The following is a 19,492-nucleotide window of genomic DNA, read 5'->3' as shown; positions in this document are numbered from 1 at the left end:
ATAAATAGGAAAAGATGTTATTTGCTGAGATGAACTCATATCCAGTCAATGCAATTCCCTGTCCCCAGAGAAAGGCCTGAAGCACAAGCACTTTCATATATTTGTATTCACCTACAAAGTAGGATGGAACATATAGAGCCAGGTGAATGGTCCCTTTGGAGACACTAGATATAGACAGTATGAGAAAACTAAAATTAATCCTAGCATTGACTAATTAGCTTATTTGAAAAATCTTCCCAGAGATTTCTTGGAAAATTATGACTGTTGGTAACTTCCTTATCTGAACCATCCCTAAAATAATACCCATTTTGAAATAACTAAAATTTATCATCCAGCCACTACTTCAATCAATTAATCAAAACGTATGAACCACCTAGTGAATTCAATAACTGTGGTATGTGCATTGGTGGAAGCCCTGCCCCCCCCCAAATGGATCCCATACCCTCAGTTCATTGCTTTTTTGAAAAACTACAATTAGATGCAAGTTTATCATGACATTATAAACATATGATTCTTTGCACCTTCCACTGACTTCTGTTTTTTCTCTCTTGGAAAAATAGAACAATTTAAATCAATTTTCCATATGAAAGTCACTCAAATTCTTGAAAAAATAGTTGATGTCTCCTTACTTTGGCTTCTCTCTTCACCGGACTTAATTTTTCAACTTTCAACTCATCATCATAATACAGAGAAAGACGACCCTTTACTTAGCAGTCGTCAAATAGATATCCTCCAACTTAAATATCAAATATCACCTATCAACATCCTTCAACTACTAGATCCCCTGGATTTCTTTATATCTCAGAAAAAAATTCCCATTACTACAGGAAGCTTTCTCCAACTCCTTTTAAATTCTAGTGTGGTCTCTCTTTTCATTCTTTACTTTTTTCCAATTTAAATTGTATTTGTACATTTTTTGGTACATATTTATTTTACTTTTGTTGGTCTCACTAAGTTGTGAATATTTTCTGGGGAGGAAATGTCTTTTGCCTCCTTTTGTAACCCCAACATTTAGCAGTGTCTAGCACACATTAAATGCTTAATAAATGTTGATTTATTGATTGTCTCACTTTCCCTTTCCCTCCTAGTTTTTCAGAAGGTAGATCAAGTGCAAGACTTCACAGGACATCCTATTCAATTTTATCTTCTTCACTTCTTCACTTCAATGTTCTAAACTGGAAAGATATCTCTTGATTATCCTGCTAGCATCATTTTGTGAAAAGGAAATTTACTTTGACTATGTGTACCTTTTTTGAGTTTGAACTCAACCCAGAATTGAGGACTGTGTGAGGAAAATCTGTGGGTGAATTTATTTTCAAGGATAGAATAACAGCCAGGAAAATGTGGTAGTAAGTCAAGAAGTCACAAGGCCAGGGGGGGAGGGTGATCTCTTCAATACCCACTGGACTGCTCCTCTGACCAGCACAGGGAAAACAGAGAGCCCTGGTTGGCTCCTGAGATGTAACGTGTGGGAGTTAGTGAGCAGAGGAGTTTGATAAACTGAGGCAAAAAAAATGAATTTTGCTCCTTTTGCTTCCATGTTTGCTGCTGACTAGACTTCCCTGTGAGTGTGGCCAAGGGCCCTATTATGGCAGGCATAGAATAGGAAGCTAAATGGAGCAATAAGGAAAGTACCTTTTACATCTCCTATTTTTCCATCTTTTTCAGAAACCCTGCTGCTTTTGATTTAATACAATTATTAATTCATGGCCAGCCTCAGCATCTCAGTTCTTAAATTTTAAGGATGTTTTCTTGGTGAAAATTAAATAGAAACAAATTATTGGTTTCCTTTGCCCAATGGGGTTAGATGATTGTTTCTGACTACATGGGGATTTCTGGAAGGCATCTTCAATTACTCCAATTTTATTAGATTGGTGAACTCAGTGATCTGGAAATTCCATCTACTAATTCGGAACAGAAGCTGTGGTATCATTTTTGTGATTAAAATTATTTTGAGAGATTGGTTTTGCGTATCAGTGTGTTCATTGGACGGATTATTACCAATAAAGTGATGGGTCATAGAGTAAGCAAAGGAGCTTGCAAAAGGATTCTGCAAAATGAACTGCATGTGATGGACAGGGACATGGGACAGCATCACAGGGGAGCCTGGGTCAAGATTCGAAGGTCCCAACTGAAAATCAGACTGTCTCCTGGAGGAAGCTTTTGGAGGGGGAAAAGGACAAAAGGGCTGCAGAGAAGCAAAAGGTGTGGGGGGTGAAGCCTGAAGAAGCTGCGGGAAAGGAGAGAAAGTAGGGAGGCGAGGAGGATGCCAGGAAGGTGTCAAGGTGGAATCTAGAAGTTCCCAGTTTATGTAGTAGGGAAGTAGAAACCCCAGGTTTGGACCTTGCCCCGGGGAGTCCTCCCCCCCCCTCCCCAGGTCAGACTTCAGCAGACAATGGACATGCCGGTAGTTGGGTGGGAGGAGCTAATCCCATCTAAGCATCTCTCTAGTCCCAGTGGCCTCCCCTGGCTAATGTTCATGACCAGTTGGCCCAGCCCTTGGCTGAGTCTTTCCCTTTTGCGTCCACTGTAGGGCATCAGACCCCCCTTCCCCGCCCCCCCCCCATATTCCTGTCTGGAAGTCCTCCTTTTCCTGTCTTACCTTGGAAAGTCCCTCTACTGTCCCTCCCACCCTAAACCCGGGTCACCTAGAGAGCATTGAAGCTCCCACCTTAGGTGGCATCTCCTAGTGGTCATGTTTGACCCTCGCAGGGGTCTCTGACCAGAGCGGCCATAGTTCAGCCCTGGACTGTGCAGTCGGCTGTGGGAGCAGCTCTGGGTCGAGGCCTCCCAGCTGAACCCCTTTTGCCCTTCATTGAGGAGGGATTTTGACTATTTAGTAGTTCTGGGGTTTTCCAGTTAACAAAGGAAGCCACGTGATGGCCGGGGAGAGGCGCCAGGAAGCCTCACTGGGCAGAAGGGAGCTTCCTTGACAGGCTGTGGAGAAAGGGAACCCGACATCGGAAAAGGCCCGCATCTGGCTGGACCGGACCAAGAATCCCACTCGGGCCTCCTTCCTGCATCTTCCTGACTGACTTTGGGAAGCAGCGCCAGAGAAAGTCTCCATCGGAGCAGGAGAGCCCCCCTGGAGATCGATCTGCTACCCAGAATGACCCACGCGGTGCCCTCGGGCCCCCCTTCTGCCTGGCACAAAGCGGGAATGCAGAGACCACAAGGAAAGCGCAGGGCCCCGAGCTGTGTTAGGAGAGAGAAGAGCTGGGAACTGGGGACACCGGAGGCCCGGGGAAAGCCAGGAGACCGCAGCGGCCTACACTGTGTGGGAGAGCACAGGCTCCGGCACCTCAACGACCCACGGAGGAGGGGCGCGTCAGGATCCCAGCCGACGCGAGGAATGATGGGGAGGACCAGGGAACGGGGATGGGGAGGGCTCAGAATGGGGGAGGAGTGCAGAGGGGGAGGGCCAACTGGGCGCGCTATCTAGCCCTGGAAGAGGCGGAGCTTAGGCCTCCCGGAACCCGGAAGTGACGATGGTACCCAGAGCCCCGCCCTTCCCTACTTCAAAACCTTTTCCCGCCGCGGCTCCATACTCGGCTGTGGAACTCCCTCAGTCCCGCGCCTCCAGCCTCGGTAATTACGACATGGTGCCGGGGGTCTGCGGGAAAGGGGGGGGCCCGCGTGGGGAGGGGTCAGAGGAGGATAGCCTGGGGGAGGGCTGGCGGCAGAGAACCGGACTGAGTTCGAATCCTCCTTTAGACGAGTCCCTCTGGGGCAGACACTGCCCGCCTGGGCCTCCTGGAACCCCGCCCCTCCCCCCCTCGTCCTAGGACTCTGCTGCTGGGCGAGGCTGGCTGGCGCTGGAAAGGACGGGAGGCCCGCAAGTCGGTGGGCGAATTTTCTGCGGGGTACGATGTATCCCGGGGCTGCTCTGGTGTCTGACAGGGTTCGGCTGTGACCTCCGGCTTCCTCTTCGGGCTCTTCTTTGCTGCTGAAACTCCCTGTCTGAAGGGGGGCCGGGTAAGTAGGTGGTCCCTTCTCCCCACCCCCCAGGATTGCCCTCTGGCAAAGGGAGCCCCATCTGGGCCGCTGGGGAGCCCAGGAGGCGTGCATGGGGAGGGCCTGGGTTCCAGTCTGGCCTCAGACCCTTCCCGTGCTCTTGGCGGCTCCCCCTTTTGGATTTGGACCCCCAGGCTGGCCTGGCCCCCCGGAAGGGCTTCCTGGCTGGAGAATCTCTCCCTGGAGACTGGCTGGGCACCCGATAGCACTGGGAGGGACCCCCATGCCCTTCCCCCATTCCAAGGGGCTTCCAGCAGCTCCTTAAGTACTTCTGGCATAGGAGAGCTCCGGCGGTCCAACTGCAGCCCCTCCCTCTCCCCTGAGAGCAGGGCTTTGGCTTTGGGCCAGTTTCTTGTCAGCTTTGACCCACCTTGGCCTCGTGGTCTCCTCTAGGCTCTGGTCCTGGTTCCCCTCCCCCTCCCCCTGCCCCTGCCCCTCCCAAATGTCTCTTCCCCTCCTTCCCCCAACCACACTGATTCTCCTGAGATGGTTCAACCCCCTCCCCCAGAAGGCCCCTCCTTGTGGGCCTCCCATTCTCCAGTACCCCCGATGGGGCCCTGCTCTCCCCCGGGAGCTTTCTACTGCCCTCACCTCCCTCAGGCTCTGTCTAGGCAGTCTGGGGGGAGGGAAAGAGGCGATGGAGGGGGAAGGGGAGGGAGACTCTCCTATCCAGGCTAGTTGGGGGTTTCCCAGGGAGAATCCCAACCCTGGGGTGCATTCTAGAGGGAGAGAGGGGCCATTGCAGGGGCCCAGGGATCCCTGACCCAGGTGTCCTGCCCCCCAGCTCCTGCTTAGAGCTTCCTCTGGGCTGCCCTCAGACCCAGCCCTCTGAGGATCCCTGAGCTCTGCCTTCCTGCCTGGGACCCTCCCTGAGCCAAAGCCCTTTCCTGGCCCCTTCTTTGGCCCCCTGGCCCTTGGGCTGGTCCCCATCAGGCCTTGGGCTCCAGTTCCCTTTAGGGATTCCCAGCCTCAGCTGTGCCAGAGGGTCCCAGGAGCACCCCCCCCCCCCAGCCTCCAGGGAGACCCCATCAAGCCTTCATCCTGCTTCCTGTAATGAGGATGCTAGAAAATAAGTTTTGTTTCATTAGTTTAGAGACAAGAAGTAAAGTGGCTGCTGGAAAAGGAGCCGGAGTTTGAAGCAGGTGAGAGAGCGGGTTAATTTCAGCCGTGACACTTACAAACCGGTTTTCTGTGTCAATTACTCTGTCTGGCAGTTGGCAGAGACACACCCTGAGACTGTCAGGGCTGGAGGAGGAACATCTTTGCTTCTCTGTCTGAGGGAAAGAGCTGAAGGAGCTCAGGGTTTTCCTTTCCCAACCTGGGACACACTATTGACTATCTATTGTGGTTTTATGAATTGTTAACTCTGAGAAGACCAAAGAAAAACCTGGTCTTTGGTTTGGTTTGGACTCTGAGCCTGTTAACAGACTCTTGATTCTTGTTGAGACTCAATAATTGGTTTTCTTCTTTTTTTTTAAATTTCTTTTATTTGGTCAATTTTGAACATTATTCCTTGGTTACAAGAATCATTTTCTATCCCTCCCTCCCCTCCCATAGCCGACACACAATTGCACAGGGTATTACACGTGTCCTTGATCACACTCCTTTTCCATGTTGTTGGTGTTTGCACTAGGATGTTCCTTCAGAGCCTACATCCCCGACCCTATCCCCTCAACCCATGTAATCAGTTGTTTTTCTTTTGTGTTTTTACTCCCAGTTTTTCCTCTGAATGTGGATAGTGTTCTTTCTTATAGATACCTCCAAGATGTTCAGGAAAACTGCATTCCCAATAATGGAGAAGTCAATTACATTTGATTGTACCACAATGTTTCAGTCTCTGTGTACAATGTTCTCCTGGTTCTGCTCCTCTCGCTCTGCATCACTTCCTGGAGGTTGTTCCAGTCTCCATGGAATTCCTCCACTTTATTATTCCTTTTAGCACAACAGTATTCCATCACCAACATATACCACAATTTGTTCAGCCATTCCCCAATTGAAGGGCATCCCCTCATTTTCCAATTTTTGGCCACTACAAAGAGAGCAGCTATGAATATTCTTGTACAAGTCTTTTTTCTTATTATGTCTTTGGGGTACAAACCCAGAAGTCCTATGGCTGGATCAAGTCTTTTATTGCCCTTTGGGCATAGTTTCAAATTGCCCTCCAGAATGGTTGGATCAATTCACAACTGCACCAGCAATGAATTAGTGTCCCTACTTTGCTGCATTACCTCCAGCATTTATTACTTTGCTGTCATGTTAGCCAATCTGCTAGGTGTGAGGTGATACCTCAGAGTCGTTTTGATTTGTATCTCTCTGATTATCAGGGATTTAGAACACTTTTTCATGTGCTTTTTTTTTTAAAACCCTGAACTTCCGGCTTGGAGTCAATACTGTGTATTGGCTCCAAGACAGAAGAGTGGTAAGGGCTAGGCAATGGGGGTCAAGTGACTTGCCCAGGGTCACACAGCTAGGAAGTGGCTGAGGCCCGATTTGAACCTAGGACCTCCCATCTCTAGGGCTGTCTCTCAATCCGCTGATGTACCCATCTGCCCGCCCCCTTTCACTAGCTTATTAATAATTTTGATTTCTTTGGCTGAGAACTGCCTATTCATGTTCCTTGCCCATTTATCAATTGGAGAATGGCTTGATTTTTGTACAACTGCTTTAGCTCTTTATAATTTTAAGTAATTAGACCTTTGTCGGATGTTTTTATAATGAAGATTGTTTCCCAGTTTATTTCCCTTCTAATTTTGGTTTCATTGGGTTTGTTTGTACAAAACCTTTTTAATTTGATTTAGTCAAATTATTGATTTTACAGTTTGTGACTCTTTCTGTGTCTTACTTGGTTGTCAAATCATTCCCTTGTCAAAGGCTCTGACATGTATACTATTCTGTGTTCACATAATTTACTTATACTTTCCTTCTTCATGTTCAAATCATTCACCCATTCTCAGTTTATCTTGGTGTAGGGTGTGAGCTGTTGATCCAAACCCAATCTGTCCCACACTGTCTTCCAATTTTACCTGCAGTTTTTATCAAATAGTGGATTTTTGTCCCCAAAACTGGTTTTTTTTGGGCTTGTCATAAACTGTTTTGCTGAGGTCATCCCCCCCCCCCCCCCCCCCCCCGTCTGTTCCACTGATCCTCCTTTCTTTCTCTTAGCCAGGACCATATTCTTTTTGACCACTGCTTTATAGTATAGTTTGAGATCTGATGCTGCTGCACGGCTTCCTTGGTGCTTGCTGGCTCTGAGGCTGGCTCCGTAGGTGGGGTGGGGGTTGGATCGGCTCACCTTTGGGTGGGAGCTTTATCACCCTCTTTAGGGTGGAAATGCCCAAATCCCACGTGCCCTCAATGCTCCCTCCTACTGTAGGGTCCCTCCGTTCTCTTGAAAATGGTTGTAATGTTCTTTTGAGCTAGTCTGTGTCAGTGGGTGCTGGGGAGAGGAAGTGCCCCGCATCTAGACTGCCGCCATGCTTACCTGGAAGTCTCTGAGACTTAATAATTTGAAGAGAAGTTAAGATTTATGAGGATAATAGTGGTAGTTTTTATATAGCTAGCATAAATTTGGATTAGTCAGATCAGGGATGAGTAGCGTAATCTGCAAAACTCAGCAGAAGAGGTTCCTTGTGGAATCTGGGAGTTTATTTGGGTGGATTTAGAATCCCTTAGAATTAGACATCCTTCATTTATCCTTATATATTTCAATAAACATTTTATGTTTATAATAAGAGTGTCTTTAGCATCCTTGCACGTGGCCCTGAAGGGAAGTTCATCTTTGAACTTCACTTCATCACTTAGGATACTTTTGATTACCTCTATGAAAAGTATCCGAAAGTGTCCAAACAGTTTTGAAACGTTTTGAGCCTATTTTGGAAAAGTTTTTCCATCTAAAAATATAAATATTTTTTATAACTCTCTAATTTATTTTTACGTTCCCCAGGCTCAGGTGCCCTGGCGAACACTTGAGTCTCTCTAGGGTCCCTGCCCTCCCTGCCAGGAGCGCTGTTGGACCCTGTGCCTTCCCAACCCCTCCATGGCTCCCCCTCCCCTGGCTTCCCTGCTCCCCTTCTGGCAGAGCCCTCAGGCCCCTTCCCTGCCAGGGCGGGTTTGGGCTCTGCCTTGTTACGGGTAAATTTAGGGTTGTTGACTGAATATATGATACTAGTGGTCGCCAGGAATTAAAATTCAATCCCAATAAAAGACTCTAGTCAGTTTGAGATTTTGATGGTGCTTCAATTACAATAGAAGGACGAAATTAAGAAGAAGAGAGAGAGGAAAGGGAATAGGACTGCTCTGGCAAGCCAGACTAGAATTGGAGGTCAAGGAAAGGAGGAATCAGGAATCTCACCAAAGTCAATCAGGGAAGATGCCTCACCTAGTACACACTAAAGAGCTGTTCCCAGTCATCTCACTGGCAAGCCACACACAAAAACCCCCCACCAGCAGTTCCCAAGCAATAGCGAGAACTCGGCTTGAGGAAGTGACATGAAATATATAGACCGTCTGTCCTTTACATCACTTCCTGCATCCCACATGTACCAAGGGTAGCTTAAGCTTGACTCAGGACAGCCCAGTGGGTCTGTCAGTTGTTTCTTATTTGTCACTTGCTAGAACATGTCAGTCATAGGCCATCCTCCTCAACACTTAATCCTCAAGTATGGGTGTAGACATACCTGGTGGCTAGAATTCTAAGACTAAGCAAAATGGAGAAAATCTAAAAGTCTCAATCCCCCTGATGATGATTGGGGGACTAGTCTCCCCAACTGATCACTAAATACCATCCTGCACGTTTAAATTCTTCTAACTGCAGGTGCATACAACATTTTCCCTTCTAAGAGGAAACTACAATAGTTAGAGATGAGAGGGGAATATAAGAGAGAGACAGCAAAACCAATGTTTGCTTGGCGCATTGACAAAAGCCAATTGGGGGCAATCCCCTTTTGGCTTAAGAGCATACATTCAAGTTAAATGTTCAACCACACCCAAAGTTCATTCTGAATCTTCTTGATGTAGTGTAGGTTCTCAGGCATCTTTCTGCAAACAGTTCATTCTCTGGATTTAGGAGTTAGCAAGCTTCTTTCCTTGAAGATCTTTCTCCCACAAAAATTTTGTAATCGTTGATTTTCATTAAAGTCCAATTCCCCCCCTGAAGTGGGTCAAGGTCGAGTTATGGGGGTATATGACTCGGTTATCAAAAAAAGAGGGAAAAGAAACCAAAAACATGAAGAAAAAATGGAAGAAAGTTAAACTTTTGGGAGAAAAAAAATTCAAAATCCGAATCAAAATATCAAAATCTATATACAGCCAAGGCTATAGGAAGTTGCTGTATTATTATGATCATTATTTATTTGTTTATTTTTAGGGTTCAGCATTTTTTTAATAAACATTATTTTATTTGGTCATTTCCAAACATTATTCACTAGAAACAAAGATCATTTTCTTTCTCCCCCCCCTCTGCACTTCCACCACCTCTCCCATACCTGACGCATGATTCCACTGGGTATCACATGTGTTCTTGACTTGAACCCATTTCCGTGTTGTTGGTATTTGCATTCGAGTATTCATTTTGAGTCTTTCCTCAGTCATATCCCCTCCACCCCTGTAGTCAAGCAGTTGCTTTTCCTCGGTGTTTTTACTCCCACAGTTTATCCTCTGCTGTGGATGGTGTTTTTTAGATCCCTGCAGATTGTTCAGGGACATTGCATTGTCCCTAATGGAGAAGTCCATTACCTTCAATTGTGCCACAGTGTATCAGTCTGTGTATAATGTTTTCCTGGTTCTGCTCCTTTTGCTCTGCATCACTTCCTGGAGGTTGTTCCAGACTCCATGGAATTCCTCCACTTTATTATTACTTTGAGCACAATACTATTCCATCACCAACATATACCACCATTTGTGCAGCCATTCCCCAATTGAAGGGCATTCCCTCATTTTCCAATTTGTGGCTACCACAAAGAGTGCAATTATGAATATTCTTGTCTTTTTCCTTATTATGTCTTTGGGGTACAAACCCAGCAGTGCTATGGCTGGATCAAAGGGCAGACAGTCTTTTAGCGCCCTTTGGGCATAGTTCCAAATTGCCCTCCAGAATGGTTGGATCAATTCACAACTCCACCAGCAATGAATTAGTGTCCCCACTTTGCCGCCTCCCCTCCAGCATTCATTACTTTCCATAGCTGTCATGTTACCCAATCTGCTAGGTGTGAGGTGATACCTCAGAGTTGTTTTGATTTGCATCTCTCTGATTATAAGAGATGTAGAGCACTTTTTCATGTGCTTATTAATAGTTTTGATTTCTTTGGCTGAGAACTGCCTGTTCATGTCCCTTGCCCATTTGTCAGTTGGAGAATGGCTTGATTTTTTTGTACAATTGATTTAGCTCTTTGTAAATTTGAGTAATGAAACCTTTGTCAGAGGTTTTTATGAAGATTGCTTCCCAATTTGTTGCTTTCCTTCTGATTTTAGTTACATTGGCTTTGTTTGTACAAAACCTTTTTAATTTGATGTATTCCAAATTATTTTGCATTTTGTGACTCTTTCTAAGTCTTCCTTTGTTTTAAAATCTATCCCTTCCCAAAGGTTTGACATGTATACTATTCTGTGTTCACCTAAGGGACTTCACCAGAGGGACTCACTGGGGCTACGTTGCTGCCTCTACAGGGAGTCTGAAATCCCAGAAATGGCCTTGGAGAGGGACAGACTCCCAGTCCAGGTGAGTGCATTCTAATGCCAGGTGGGAGCCGCCTCAGCCAGGGAGGCCCTTCCCTGCCTCTGAGACAAGATGGATGGGGAAGCTGCTCCCCGCTTCCTCGGCCATTTCTGTCCCCACATCCCAGGCAGGAGTAACAACCCTTCTCTGCTCTTCTCTGCTTTGGGAGTAATTCCTTGGCCCCTGGGGAACTCAGAGCCCAAGTGTCTCCCCAGGTGCTGCCTCCCATGTCAAACTTCTCCCTGGGCACAACTAAATCAGCCTTTCACTCACCAATGGTGACCATCTCAAAGGATGAGTTTTTGGTGAGTTCAACTTTTGTAGTTAGTTAACACCTTTTTGTAGTTAAAATGGGTAGATGAATTCAAATACTTTGTTACCACATTTGGTGATTAAAATCTAAAAATAGATTGTGGATTATAATTGAATCTTCCCAATAAAGGAAGAGCTAAGTACCTTCATTGTTACAATCAGGGGCTTATAATTGAATCTTCACAATAAAGGAAGAGCTAAGTATCTTCATTGTTGCAATCAGGAGATAGCTAAATCCAATCTTCACAGTGGGCTCCCCGAAAATGTAGTTTTTAGGGTAACAGATTTCCAATTACCCATCAGAAGCTGTGAATAGTTTAGCTGTTCTCAGCAATTCAGTATTGTAAAACAATCCCAAGGGACTTTTGATGAGGAAAACCATCTGCTTCTGAGAAAGAACTGATGGACTCTGAATTCAGATCAAAAGGTCTTTCCCATTTATTCTTTTTTTTAAACATTATTTTATTTGGTCTTTTCCAAACATTATTCACTGGAAACAAAGAACATTTTCTTTTCCTTCCCCCCACCCCCACCCCCTTTCCCTCACCCATAGCTGACGCACGATTCCACTGGTTATCACATGTGTTCCTGTTTCTAACCCATTTCCATGTTGTTGGTATTTGCATTTAGAGTGTTCATTTAGAGTCTCTCCTCAGTCCTATCACCTCCACCCCTGTAGTCAGGCAGTTGCTTTTCCTCGGTGTTTTTACTCCCACAGTTTATCCTCTGCTTGTGGATAGTATTTTTTAGCTCCCTGCAGATTGTTCAGGGACACTGCATTGACACTAATGGAGAAGTCCATTACCTTCGATTGTACCACAGAGTATCAGTCTCTGTGTATAATGATTTCCTGTTTCTGCTCCTTTCGCTCTGCATCACTTCCTGGAGGTTGTTCCAGTCTCCATGGAATTCTTCTACTTTATTATTCCTTTTAGCACAATAGTATTCCATCACCAACATATACCACAATTTGTTCAGCCGTTCCCCAATTGATGGGCATCCCCTCGTTTTCCAATTTTTGGCCACCACAAAGTGTGCAGCTATGAATATTCTTGTCCAAGTCTTTTTCCTTTTTATCTCTTTGGGGTACAAACCCAGCAATGCTATAGCTGGATCAAAGGGCAGACAGTCTTTTATCACCCTTTGGGCATAGTACCAAATTGCCCTAATGGTTGGATGAATTCAGCACTCCACCAGCAATGAATTAGTGTCCCCACTTTGCCACATCCCCTCCAGCATTCATTACTTTCCATAGCTGTCATGTTAGCCAATCTGCTAGGTTTGAGGTGATACCTCAGAGTTGTTTTGATTTGCATCTCTCTGATTATAAGAGATGTAGAGCACTCTTTCATGTGTTTATTAATAGTTTTGATTTCTTTGGCTGAGAACTGCCTGTTCATGTCCCTTGCCCATTTATCAATTGGAGCATGGCTTGTTTTTTGTTCAATTGATTTAAGTCTTTGTAAATTTGAGTAATGAAACCTTTGTAAGAGGTTTTTATGAAGATTGTTTCCCAATTTGTTTCTTCCCTTCTGATTTTAGTTACATTGGCTTTGTTTGTACAAAAACTTTTTAATTTGATGTATTCCAGATTATTTATTTTGCATTTTGTAACTCTTTCTAAGTCTTGCTTGGTTTTGAAGTCTTTCCCTTCCCAAAGGTCTGACATGTGTACTATTCTGTGTTCGCCTAATTTTCTTATAGTTTCCTTCTTTATGTTCAAGTCATTCACCCATTTTGAATTTATCTTGGTGTAGGGTGTGAGGTGTTGATTTAAACCTAATCTTTCCCACACTGTCCTCCAATTTTCCCAGCAGTTTTTATGGAATAGTGGATTTTTGTCCCAAAAGCTGGGATCTTTGGGGTTTTCATATACTGTCTTGCTGAGGTCACTTATCCCGAGTCTATTCCACTGATCCTCCTTTCTGTCTCTTAGCCAGTACCAGATTGTTTTGGTGATTGCTGCTTTATAATATAGTTTGAGATCTGGGACTGGACTTCAAGGCCCCCTTCCTTTATATTTTTTTTTCATTATTTCCCTGGATATCCTTGATCTTTTGTTCTTCCAAATGAACTTTGTTATGGTTTATTCTAAATCAGTAAAAAAAAAATTTGGAAGTTCCATGAGTATGGCACTAAATAGATAGATGAGTTTGGGTAGGATGGTCATTTTTCTTATTGGCTCATCCTACCCATGAGCAGTTAATGCTTTTCCAATTGTTCAAGTCTAGTTTTAGTTGTGTGGAAAGTGTTTTGTAGTTGTGTTCATATAGTTCCTGTGTTTGTCTCGGGAGATAGATTCCTAGGTATTTTATTTTGTCTAAGGTGATTTTGAATGGGATTTCTCTTTCTAGTTCTTGCTGCTAAGCTGTGTTGGAAATATATAGAAATGCTGATGACTTATGTGGGTTTATTTTGTATCCTGCAACTTTGCTAAAGTTGTTGATTATTTCGATTAGCTTTTTGGTTGAATCTCTAGGATTCTTTAAGTAGACCATCATGTCATCTGCAAAGAGCGATAATTTGGTCTCCTCCTTGCCTATTTTAATGCCTTCAATTTCTTTTTCTTCTCTAATTGCTACTGCTAGTGTTTCTAGTACAATGTTACATAATAGAGGTGATAATGGGCATCCTTGTTTCACTCCTGATCTTATTGGGAATGCATCTAGTTTATCCCCATTGCAGATGATATTAGCTGATGGTTTTAGATATATACTGTTTATTATTTTTAGGAATGGCCCTTCTATTCCTATGCTTTTCAGTGTTTTTAATAGGAATGGATGTTGTGTTTTATCAAAGGCTTTTTCTGCATTTATTGAAATAATCATGTGATTTTTGTTGGTTTGCTTGTTGATGTGGTCAATTATGTGGATGGTTTTCCTAATATTGAACCAGCCCTGCATCCCTGGTATGAATCCTACTTGATCATGGTGAATGATTCTTCTGATCACTTGCTGGAGTCATTTTGCTAGTATCCTATTTAAGATTTTTGCATCTATATTCATTAGGGAGATTGGTGTATAGTTTTCTTTCTTTGTTTTTGGCCTGCCTGGCTTTGGAATTAGTACCATGTTTGTGTCATAAGAGGAATTTGGTAGAACTCCCTCTTTGCTTATTATGTCAAATAGTTTGTATAGTATTGGAGTTAGCTGTTCTTTGAATGTTTGATAGAATTCACTGGTGAATCCATCAGGCCCTGGGGATTTTTTCTTAGGAAGTTCTTTGATGGCCTGTTGGATTTCTTTTTCTCATATGGGATTATATAAGAAATCTATTTCTTCTTTTGTTAGTCTAGGCATTTTATATTTTTGTAAATATTCATCCATATCACCTAGGTTGGTATATTTATTGCCATATAGTTGGGCAAAGTAGTTTTTAATGATTGCCTTAATTTCCTCTTCATAGGAGGTGCTGTCCCCCTTTTCATCCTTGATGGTGTTAATTTGCCTTTCTTCTTTCCTTTTTTTTAGGTAGATTGACCAGTACTTTGTCTATTTTGTCTGTTTTTTCAAAGTACCAGCTTCTAGTCTTGTTTATTAGCTCAATAGTTCTATCTTTATCGATTTTATTAATTTCTCCCTTAATTTTTAGGATCTCTAGTTTTGTTTTCTTCGGGGGGTTTTTAATTTGTTTGTTCTCAAGTTTTTTGATTTGCATTTCCAATTCCTTGGTCTCTGTCCTCCCTGATTTGTTAATATATGCACTCAGGGATATGAATTTTCCTCTAAGTTCTGCCTTGGCTGCATCCCATAAGGTTTGAATGGATGTCTCGCCGTTGTCATTTTCCTCAACGAAATTATTAATTGTTTCTATGATTTCTTGTCTAACCGATTCTGGAGTATCATATTATTTAATTTCCAATTAATTTTTTATTTGGTTCTCCATGTACTCTTACTGATCAATATTTTTATTGCCTTGTGATCTGAAAAGGCTGCAGTTATTATTTCTGCTTTTCTGCATTTGAGTGCCATGTTTCTATGACCTAGTGTATGATCTATTTTTGTGAATGTGCCATGTGGTGCTGAAAAGGTGTATTCTTTTTTGTCCCTATTTATTTTTCTCCATATGTCTATTAACTCTAATTTTTCTAAGATTTCATTCACCTCTTTTACCTCTTTCTTGTTTATTTTTTGGTTTGATTTATCTAAATTTGATAGTGGTTGGTTCAAGTCTCCCACTAATATGGTTAGGCCCTGAGGGTTGTTGTTTCCGATGACCCTGTTCTCTGAGCGGGGCGGGGCTGCGGCTTCCCCGGAGCCTTGGACTCTGCGCTCCTACCCCTTAGGTCCAAGTGATCTCAGATTCTGGCTTTTGAGGGGGGCCGTACCTTTTGATCCGGGTCCAGATCCAGGAGGAGGGTTCCCAGGGTCTATGCTGTTGATCTTCTTGAATTTCGGCACCTTAGGAGCTTATAGTTTGAGATTGGTCGGGAAGGGTTTTCCGGAGCTCTGACCTTTAGCTTTCTCTAAGCCTCCATCTTGACCGGAAGTCTCCCAAACTCTCAAATTCTTCCTCATTTGAGATTATGGAAATCCTCATTCCTTTTACCTCAGTTTCCTATCCTGTTATCTCAATAAACCCCTTGACTAGAAAAAGGAAAAGAAAAGAGTATCTTTATAGTTTGTTAAAAGGGGAGGGAAGAAGAAAAAGGCTTCAAGAAGGACTGGGAGGTGAGGCGGGCAGGAAGGAGAGGGTTGGAGAAGGGAGGGAGTGAAAGGCAGGAAGAGGATACATTGATCCATCAGCCACCAGTAGGGATCAATAGGAAAACCCCAGAGCAGTTCCCCTGTGTGGCAGCATCCCTGTACTAGCAGTGCTCAGTAGCTCTCATTCCTACCTCTATTACAGCCAAGCAGTTTCAGGATCCCCTGTAGCAGTTCTCCAGTCATAGCCAGCCAGAGCATAGTCATTGCAAAAGAAACAGTTTCCTCAGTTTACATCTCCTATTTCAGGCTGCAATTTAAAATAATAGAAAAAAGTTGGGAAATAGTGAAAATTCAGTGCAAGAAAGTGAATCTGTGAGTGAAAGCTATTGCAATAAAGCAAGAGAAAGGCAGAAACAAGTGAGAGAGACCGAAATAGAAGGCAGAAAGAAGTGAGAGAGAGCGAAATAGAAATAAAAGAAATCACATCACAAATTGCAAATGAGATGAGAGACTTACAGAAAAGCTACATAGTCACCAAACAGGAAGAGTGTCGATGAAACCAAATCATTTTTAAGGAACTTTTTCCAGTGTAGATTTGATAATGGGATTGACTTGTGCAAAAGAAAAGGACAATCACAAGAACCTCAAGCAGGAGTTAGTGACAGATACAGAGGCTCATAATCTCAATTCCCTAAAGGTTACTGTTGCTAAAGACGACAAAGCTTTAAAACCAATCACAGATGACCCCTCACCAAACTTAGTTAATGCCGTAAAAAGCTTTATGGCAAAGGTACCCTTAGAAAAAACATCTAGTTTGAATCCAGAAGCTGAAACCTTCCATCCAGAAATGCGTGATTTAGATAAGACAAAATTAAGTGAAAATGAAGCTGAAATTACGCTTGAACACAATCATCCCATTCAAAGTAACGGAGGTGACATAACGGTTAAATTTGAATATGGGGATGGAATGGAGGTCGTAGCAACACCCGCGGATTCCGTGTGACGTGGTAAGTGGCAGGGGGGAATCTGGCCAGAGGAACAGCTATGATTTCGGTTCGTGTTCCATTGCAGTAGAGAATACTACCTCACAGGTAGCCTTCCTAGGAGATGAATTAAACCTAAAAGAATGAACTGATCCAAAAATGCATCTGGGTGAGGGTAGCAAAGACATGAGTAGTAATTCAGTGGCAATAAACTCTGCTACACACAGCCTAGAACCATATGTAGGGATTACAGTGGGAAAGAAGAACTAGAAGGCTCTCCTAGATCCTGGTGCTTCAGAATCTGTCCTAAAGACATGTCCAGGGATACCGACATCGTGGATATGGTTTCTGTAGCTGCAGCAACCGGACAAATACAGCAGGTCCCTGAGCTCAAAAGCTCTGTGGTTAAACTGGGTCCTCTCACCATAGATCATGCCTTCTTGTTGATTCCACCATGCCCAGACAGCCTTTCTACAGGAAACCTTCCCTCGTCCCTCTTAGTCAGAGTGCCTTCAATCTTTGCGTTCTTTCCTATTTCTGCTAGACAGAGCTTTCTTTGTGTTCATGTGTCTCTATATTGTCTCTCCCCATTGGACTGTGAGCTCGAGGAGGGCAAGGACTGTCTTTTGCCTCTTGGGGAATCCCCGGAAGGGCTGAACAGGTGCTGAGTGTAGAGGGAATGGAAATGACAGTTTCTGGTCCTTGAGATACCCTCATGTATCCCTGTCTTCTCTGTATCTACCTCCTCTTCTCCCCTGTGGTTCTGCAGTCCAACACAAGAAGCATCCTCCTGGAGTGGATGGGTGGACAAGATTCTTCCCATGATCCCCTCTGTCTTCAGCTTTACCTTTAGCCCTCCCAGGTTTCCTCCTTCCTCCCTTTCTCCTTGTCTATAGTTTTTCAAAGAAGCCTCTTTCTGCTGTCTCTGATGTTCTGCTGCTACTGTTGTCTTCAGTTATTCACTCTTTCTCCACTTCTGCTTCTTGGGGTGTTCAAGAAGCTAATGATCTCTTCCCTTTGGGGTCTCTTCCTAACAACACTGCAGACTCTGCTTTACTAGTGAACATCTACTGTTCTGTCCAGCATTGGGAAGCTCCCATTTGTAGGTGTTGGGAGTGAAATTTCACCAAAGGGTAAACTGAGGCAGCTCTCCAAGGAAGAGAAGTAGAGGAATACTGCCTATCAATAAAAGGAGTTAAGGGGTTGCCTCTGTTCATGCTCCAAACCCTAAGCAGAAGGTTATATCTCTCTGATAGCTTTGGGGGAGCACAGAACAAAGAGCAGACGGGGTAAGTGATGTCTGTCATAGGATAGAGGGTCACCAGTGGTTATAGAGCTGGGATAATCAGGGACACTGGTACTGAGTGGAATCATCAGTAATAAGAGGCCAGCAGTGCCCCAGCCCTCCTTCTCTGCCCAGACTAAGAGGAAGTTTTTGTGTGAGTCCAGTGCAAGGTCAGGGCCCTGACTGGGCAGCAAACCAGATATGTCTGAGATAGGTCGAGGGTGAGGAAAGACTAGAGCTGACTCCCTGGGACTCGCCTGAATCTTCCAAGGCCAATGAATGGCTTGAAATGAGGCTAGAACGGTGATGAAAATCCCAAGAGGTAGATTCTGCACTTCCCCTGTTACAGGCTGGCTGAGTATGCAGCTGAGACAGGAGACAGAGAAGCAGGACTCAGGCAGTTAGCAGACAAAAACAGTTATTGGTAAATTGAATCCGGATCCCAGCAGCACTGGAGGTCCCGGCTTTCCTCCCGAGCATCCTAGAGCTGCTCTTTTCCTGCCTCCATTGGTCTCTTGAATACTGAACATCTAGTGCTGGCTCTGACACTGACAAAGGGCAGGACCTTTGGGCCCCTCCTTTTTCTGTAGGTCAGTTTCTTCCTGTAACTGACCAGAGGTGGGGTCTTCAGTGTGATGTGGCTTTCAGCTCTCTGTGCTCTACCCTGGGCTGCTCTAGGAGGTGGTGACGTTCCAGGATGTGGCTGTGGACTTCACTCGGGAGGAGTGGCGCCTCTTGTCCCCTTCCCAGAAGGAGCTGTACAAGGAGGTGATGCTGGAGAATGCCCAGAACCTGCTAACAGTGGGTAAGGAGCTTCTCCCTGATGCCTGAGTCAACCATCCAAGGGAAAATCGCCATCAGTAGCTGCCAGGCTTGGGAGCAGTTTTCAGTCATCAGGAAGGGAGGAGGGCTGGTGTTCTGAGTCCCAGAACCAAGGCCCTCCTGCTGCCTGGCTCTCCTATAAAAGGACCTTGCATTGTGTAATGGGACCTTGGGGGCTCCCTTTGTTGCCCCTAAAGTCTGAGATCAAATGCTTGTTGGAATATCTCAGATTTGGATGTAATCTCAGAGCTGATTCTGTTTCGCCTCTTTCTGGCCCTGAATTGGGTCTCCTAAACCCATCTGGGAAAAAGGTTTAGGTGGGTTTTCCTCCCACCCCCTTCCCCTCTATTTTAGATCTTTTTCTCTTCAACCTTCAAAAATTTGTAGCTCACAGTTCCTCAGTGTCCTCAGGAAAGATGGTTTGTCCTTAGATTTCTTTTCTATTGCCCTAAGCGTCCAGCAGAGCCAGTGAGGAAGGGAGGGACTGGATGAAGTATTTATAATGGCCTAATTGTGTTCCAGTGCTCTGCTGGACTCTGTCTCGCCTATCCCTGACCCAGAATTGGGTCTCCCAAACCCATCTTGGAAAAGTCTTTGGGAGGGTTTTCCTTCTACTATCTTCCCCTCTAAGGTGGATCTACTATTGGGGATGTTTTTCTCTTTAACCAGCATAAACTCATAGCTCCCAGCTACTTGGTGTCCCCAGGAGAGATGGTTT

General features: G+C 44.5%; 1 protein-coding gene across 3 annotated transcripts in view; it reads left to right on the top strand.

Moving 5' to 3' along the window:
• Positions 1-3,506: 3,506 nt before the first annotated feature.
• The window catches only part of LOC130453529 (zinc finger protein 420-like), a 30,469-nt gene continuing 14,483 nt past the window's right edge, over positions 3,507-19,492 (top strand). For 2 of the 3 annotated variants that reach the window (XM_056820296.1, XM_056820294.1), the window contains exons 1-4: positions 3,659-3,975; positions 5,103-5,156; positions 10,631-10,729; positions 18,631-18,757. In XM_056820296.1, the coding sequence (XP_056676274.1) occupies positions 10,697-10,729; positions 18,631-18,757 (160 nt within the window). In that variant the 5' untranslated portion in view covers positions 3,659-3,975; positions 5,103-5,156; positions 10,631-10,696. Of the gene's footprint in view, positions 3,589-3,658; positions 3,976-5,102; positions 5,157-10,630; positions 10,730-18,630; positions 18,758-19,492 lie in introns of those variants that run through there. The other variant, XM_056820295.1, reaches the window with a different exon arrangement.

This window comes from Monodelphis domestica, chromosome 3 (assembly GCF_027887165.1).
Source record: "Monodelphis domestica isolate mMonDom1 chromosome 3, mMonDom1.pri, whole genome shotgun sequence".
NCBI lineage: Eukaryota > Metazoa > Chordata > Mammalia > Didelphimorphia > Didelphidae > Monodelphis > Monodelphis domestica.
Note: the sequence above shows the minus strand (reverse complement) of the source record. Positions and strands in the feature narration are given on the sequence as shown.